The 6,981-nt window shown below is 36.0% G+C and overlaps 1 protein-coding gene across 1 annotated transcript in view; it reads left to right on the forward strand.

The window, feature by feature from the left end:
- Nucleotides 1-6,981, forward strand: part of LOC109538822 (glutamate receptor ionotropic, kainate 2) — a gene marked incomplete in the record, with an annotated part of 113,113 nt that overhangs the window by 99,058 nt on the left and 7,074 nt on the right. Inside the window, 3 exon segments of the mRNA XM_048669735.1 lie at nt 3,898-4,155; nt 6,396-6,593; nt 6,773-6,953. Of these exon segments, the coding sequence (XP_048525692.1) occupies nt 3,898-4,155; nt 6,396-6,593; nt 6,773-6,953 (637 nt within the window).

The following is a 6,981-nucleotide window of genomic DNA, read 5'->3' on the forward strand; positions in this document are numbered from 1 at the left end:
TTGGCTCGAGTTCATAGAGCAGAAAAAATCAAAATTAAGTGCGATTTCTACATAAGTTTCTCAATTCGCAGAATCAACTGTTCTATTTGTTGTGCGCAAGTTTGCATTTTGTTGCAATTTGTTGCAAGTTGCAAGTGGATTACACGCAAGTTTGGACAGCAGAAAAAATCAAATTTTTTTACGATTTTCATAAACGTTTTTAGAATTTCAGCTTCAACCTTCGGCGATATTTGCCGAAACTTCTAAGTTCTCAGTTTCTCTTTATTCGTCGTTATGCAATTTTCAAATGAGCGCACTTTTGGCTGGAAACGTTGGTTCTTAGACTCGAGCTCATAGAGCCGAAAAAAATTCAGGATTAGGTGCAATTTAAATGAAAGTTTCTCAATTTGCAGAATCAACTGTCTTATCTGTTGTGTTAAACTTTCAAGTTCGAATTTGCTCTTAGTAGTCGCGACATTTTTCAGAAGAGCGCGCTTTTGTCGTCTGGAATCGTTCACTAGTAGACTGTTTATTATTAGGCGATTTTTATCAAAATTTCTCTGTTTACAGCTTCAACTTTCTGCGACATTGTTGCTCCCTAGTGAAATTCTCATTAGGAGTTCGAGAATTTGACAACTGCGAAAATCTATAAATTGTCGAAACAAATCTCCATAGATGTTTTAGACACGAACCACGATGTGAAAAATTCATCACCAACGATAAACAAACAGATCCGGACAATTTGCTAAACAGGTAGCGATAAATTTCCGCAAAACGGCGTTAGTTTTAAAATTGTTTCGTCTCTCGAGGGCCACTTGAATTATAAAACCACGCCAAATAATAATGACGAAGGGTTATGAGACCGCTCAAAAGCGTTAACGTTCCAGTATTGCTGAATTTATAATGTTTTAAGGTCGAAATTAAACATTCCCTCTTGTTTCGGATTAATTTTCGCAGTTTTGCAGATGAATTATGTACGGAGCTCTACGACGTTATGGCAATCTGCTAATTGAAATACCAGATTTAACATTTTGGGGTCGCCCAGTAACTTCCTACCTGATTTATAATAATTTTAAGTGCCCATGGGATTATTTAAAGATCTTGAAATCATCGTGACAAAAGCATCTCCCGAGACTTGAGCATGTTTTTTTAAACGTTATTTTGCCGACTGTTTTATGATGGCAAATTGAATTTACAAGTTGCGTTGTTTGTACCGTATTAACAGGCATAAAAATAAGGAAAACTGTGAGAAAAATGGAGATTTTGTAGAACAATATTCCTCTGCGAATAAATCATTTATTTGCTGTGTAGCTTTTTGCTTTCAGCTCTCGCTCGTTTTAATTAAGTGTTGTTTTTGATATACACAATACGAAAATTGTAACGAAGGATATTCCAATGAGGGAGGATAAAAAAACATAAAATCCATTTGAATGCTGGATTTTGTTCGTCGGCAGTCATAACTTCTGTTGAAATGATGTTGATGAAAATATAATTGGAGTGCCAGTAGTTTTTATAGATTAAAATAAATGTATCAATAAAAGTATGTTTAAAAATTTACAGTCGGTACTTGTGAGAGTTCCACCGTTACATACTTGAATAAATGCAATTCTTACCAGCCCTATCAACTTTTCGGGACGTTTATGTAAAGTGTTTGGAAAAAAAAGTAACTTTGACTTTCCACTACCTGTTCCAAGTTCGCTTGTTCTGCTAGCTTAAATTAAAGTTTATATCTTGCTAGCAAAAACGCCCGAGCCAATATTTATTGGAAATGAGGCCCGTATTCTACGTTAAGTTGAAGTTCCCGCTTCAAATGAGATTGAAACCGAGAGCAAAAACGTTGATTTATACGAAAATTCCTCTGCATTAGATCCGACATTGCCTTTTGAACTTTGTCGAGGATTAGTGTGAGCATAAATGGATAAAAGAGATTCAAAATTAAATTTCGTTTCAGTGCACAGCCAAACCGTGCAAAGTTTCTGGCATTTGACTAATTTGTCGTAAAAGACTTGGTTTCTTCTATGTAGGTCATTTAAGGAAAGTTGAAAGTTTTGGAAGCTGAATTGTAAGCACAATAGAAGAGTCATCAAGGTTTTTAAATCGTTTTTATGCCTTTCAGTAATGCAAATTCTGTTAGTGAAAAATTCCGGCGAAGGCATCGCAAGTGACAAGAACAACACCATGCAGTAAAGTGCAAAACAATTTCTTCAATTTTCACATMTTACCATACCTGGAGCTGACGCCCACTTGAATCATGCGATCCATAAAACTCCCAACAGGAAAATTTAGTATCAGCAATATAGCGATGAGGAAAGTTTACTTAAATCGTAATGCTTGTGGAGAAATAATAATTAGTTGGAATTTGTTCCAAGTTTTTTCCTTTATATTTTATTACCGCTGTCTAGGATGATCCTGGTGAAGCAAAGTTTATAAAAAATGAAACTAGCAAATGCAGTTAAACCCGTTATATCTGAAGAACTCGTTTTGCATTGAATACCATTAATAAATATTACTGAATACAATACTTTGATTATATTCAACATGTCCCCTACTTTGTCAGCCAAACAATGTGCCCTAAATTACGCAGATTAGTTAACATTCTGAAATAAAGTTGATAATGGATAATAATTTGTTTGTAATGCGAATTTCATCAGAATACTGAAAACTTTATCATAGAATACAACAGAAGCATGACTGATTGCGGTCATTAATTATCGGGGAAATAATTTAATTGAAAATTAAACTGGATTAATTATAACCTGTAGGTAATGGACATTATCAAAGCGAACTAAATGGAAATAAATCCCAGCAAAAAAAATAACTTTTTTCTCCACTTATGTTTCCATAAGGACCTAAAAGTTTTCTGTCGTTTCATTTGAGTTCTTAAGTGGATTTTCTTTAAGATTGCGCTATTTTTTTGAACTACAACTTCTAAAATCATTGAAAAAGTGCCACACTAATGGTGAGCCAGCCGAAGCATCTGTAGCAATTCTATATTAGAGCATTGAATTCGGACACTAAACGAGCAAATGAGATTTAACTGTTGCTTCGAGATGGTTTCAAAATGGCAATGTTTTTTTCTTGTAAATGTGTTGAAAAKAAATTTTTGTTATGGACCGATTGTCCAATTTCCGGCTCATGATGAATGAATATGGTCAACTTAAGKCTAAAATTCGATATACAAGACTGTATGAATGAACGGATTGTTTGAAAGTAATGTAAGTGATGTTGTTGCAAAAACACTCCCTAACCGAAAAAAAAWTCACAAAAGAACGCTTTAATCGCTTGAAGAAATCAGAATTTATCCAGCTCCGAAACTAGGGCAAATTTGACCGCGTAACGTTTTTCTGTTGAGCAGTTTAAATTGCAAAGCGCTTAGAAAAATTACCAGAAATCTAGAGCTAAAATTTGGAAGAATAATTGTACATACAAACAGATTTTTCAAACATTAAAAATTTAATTTGAAAACTTTTTAAATTTGAATAGAAAATAATAGCCTTTGCCGCTAGTCAGTTTCTCAGACAGTCAGAATGCAGTAGTAACAGAAACTAGAATTAGGAATAAGTTGATTAAGTAACCAAGATGAACATCGTCTTCCATAATTTAATCAAAGTCGCGTTGTAACGCAAGAAGTGAATTTTCCGAATTAACTTTCCTGCAAAACAGCGCTTTCGATGGAATTGTCGTGAAAAACCAACTTTTCCCAAAGAATCCATTACAACGGAAAGTCATAAAAGCGTATAACAAAACTAGATCGAGTTATATATTCCTGCCACCACATTGCTTATTACATTATAAGATTTTCTGTTTCATGCTGTTATTTTTTAGGGGAGCATTATATTAAGGATCCTTCGGGTTAATTTCGCTAGTTCATACTTTCCATATGTGGCATTCATACAATTTAATGAAAATTTCTTCTAGATTCCAACCAGTCAACCGACAAGACTGTTCAGCTTCATGAACCCTTTAGCCGTCGAAATTTGGATTTACGTTTTAGCTGCTTATGTCTCAGTTTCATTTACCCTTTTCGTGATGGCACGTTTTTCGCCCTACGAATGGAACAACCCCCATCCGTGTCATCAGGATTCCGACATTGTAGAAAACCAATTTTCGGTTTCGAATAGCTTCTGGTTTATCACCGGAACGTTTTTAAGGCAGGGCTCCGGATTGAATCCAAAGGTTTGGCTTAATTGCTATTGCATGAAGCGTCACGGTGTTGGATAGTTGCTGCATGTGTGAAAAAAAACGACGAGTTTTGTTCACATTTCTTTAACAGTCAAAAGTGATTTTGAAAGTGTCTTAATGCAGCCTTTGCAATAGCAAACGGAATTTTCTATAAAGATTATGGGGAAATCTAGAGGTAATAAGGCCAACTATTCTTTTCAAACATACATATAATGTAAAAAAACCCGAAAAACCCACTTGATACATATAATGTCTGCAATTTGCAATGGGTTTTGGCAAAGTCCATATCAAGAAATGCTCAGGTTTTTCTGTTGTATTGGGAACCTGCAAATATCCTGCAAAATGTAAACAAATCGTGATTTTAATCATGTCGCCCGTATGTGTATCTATCAAGTTAACTTGAGGGTTTATTAAAAGTTCTCGATTCAGCATCAACTGCTTCTGAAATTGAATTTTTCATAAAGAAAACTTCATTGATTCCAGTCCTACGCACCATCATAAACACTCTGTTCCTCTTCACAGGCATGTATACATTTTCAGCAACTAATCAGACTTTCTTGGATTTTCGTTCAGAAACGTGCAAAACACAAGGTTCTGCAATGGACACAAACTACTCTTTCTGACTCTACTTCAATAGAAAATTATCCGCTACTAATTTGGATCACCTGCTTCATCTCAGCAAAGTTTTGCCAAAATCTAGCAGTAAACTACTGGTTTGTTTAAGGAATACCAAAGAATGCATGCACGTTTCTTTTCCTTTCTGACTCCGTTCGCGTTCGATATTTGGGTCTATATGGCAGGCGCCTATATAATAGTTTCCATTACAATTTGGATAGTGGCCAGATTTTCGCCAAAAGAATGGAGAGAAATGGAACTATGCTATGAATGTATTCTACGAAAATACGATGAAGAGATATGCGCGCATAATTTGATGAATGAGAGCGACGTATCGTCTGGAATCGGGAGCGATAACTGCGAAACAGGTTGGAATTTCCACATAACAATCGGCAATAAAAATATGATCTATTCTTAATGTAGAGAATGACGCAGATCTCAGAAATGGAGAAATGGAGTTATTTCTGGATCAAGGGCCCTGCGGACATTTGCACTCAGAAGTAACCACACTGGAGATGCTGGAGAACGAGTTTACTCTTGGAAATAGTTTCTGGTTTGCCATTGGAAGTCTGATGCAGCAGGGATCAGACTTGAACCCCAAGGTACTCAGTAGCCAATGCTAGAAGTATGCAGCTAGACCGATGTTTAAGTTGTTTGGACAAAGATTCTGAGTACTGGAGCAAAAACTACACTAATTTGCCAAAACCACAGTTGCACTTTGAATGGAGCATTTTTTGAAGCAAAAGTTGAACCGCAAGGGCTTAAATAAAACGTGCAATTCAGTCGAGCTCTTTCTGCTTTTTGTTGCCCTAATCGGTTTAGGTCAGAAGAATCAGAACTTGGACCTCAGACAGCAAGATTCAACCGGAGTGTTAGTTTAGAAAATCAATCCGATCAGATCTGTTACTTACAAATAATGGAACCTATGGAAAATGGAACAGTTTTAGCTGGCGCTAATCAAATAATCCTCCTTAACTAAGACGAAACTTGTCATAAATACAATAGATGCACTTCGCATCTTTCTAAGATAAAAAAAACTAGAAAGGATCGGGAAGAAGGCAGAAGGAGGTCTGCACTAAGAGAGTTTAGCAAATTGGGAACAGAAATGGAACTGGAAAGATAAGCAGGAAGCAGCAAAGGTTGACAAAATTTCCACCAGAAAGCATTAAACTGAAAAATATTCAACAAATTGGCAAATGCTCATTGTTGACTATCAGGTTATTTCGGCAATCAACTGAAATGTAGACAAATAATTAAATAACTCTGGAAAACTGGAGATGATGGTTCCAATAAAGTAATCAGGCTGGTTTTTTAACTTTTCTGTTACGCTCACTTCAAAAGCTTTTGAGCTTTTGAGAGAGTTTAAGTGCAAAAATAATGCAGTGCGGCAACACCTGCAAGAACCACCTTTGGATCTTTAAACGAAATTGGTTTGAGGTGTCGACTAAATCATCCAAAGATCACAAACTAACATAAGATGGGAATTTTTGGCTGTACATGGTTGGATTACCTCTAGATTACTCGTCAATTGGATTGAAGACAGCCAAGTTGTGCTTGAAGCTTTTTAATATTCGCACTAGAAATGGTGTGGATTATAACTATCTTGTATGAAATTCTAGGCAACTTCAACAAGAATCGTCGGGGGAATCTGGTGGTTTTTTACTTTGATTATCATCTCTTCTTATACGGCAAATCTAGCTGCATTTTTAACAGTGGAACGCATGATTACCCCAATTGAAAGCGCTCAGGACTTGGCTGAACAAACTGAAATCGCCTATGGCACATTAGAAGGAGGAAGTACAATGACATTTTTTCGGGTATGGCACAAGTTGATCTTTTAGTGTTAAGATTGTTTACTATTCTTGTGGTTAATTAGTGACCGTTTTTCGGCAAAAAATGAAACACTGTTTTTTCATGGCCCATGGTCCATTGACCGAAAAACCCACAAACCTGAACAGGCGTCTTTTACTGATTGTTTACTATAATTGGTATTTAGGACTCGAAAATTGGCATCTACCAGAAAATGTGGAGGTTTATGGAGAGCAAAAAGAACACAGTCTTCGTCAAATCGTATGAAGAAGGAATTAATAAAGTGCTTCAAGGCAATTATGCATTTTTAATGGAATCTACCATGCTGGACTATGCTGTGCAACGAGACTGCAACCTGACACAAATAGGCAAGTAAAGAGCAATTATTTTTTTACA

The sequence above is a fragment of the Dendroctonus ponderosae genome, unplaced genomic scaffold (assembly GCF_020466585.1).
Source record: "Dendroctonus ponderosae isolate FM_Combo_2020 unplaced genomic scaffold, Dpon_F_20191213v2 Dpon_F_20191213_9, whole genome shotgun sequence".
Lineage (NCBI taxonomy): Eukaryota > Metazoa > Arthropoda > Insecta > Coleoptera > Curculionidae > Dendroctonus > Dendroctonus ponderosae.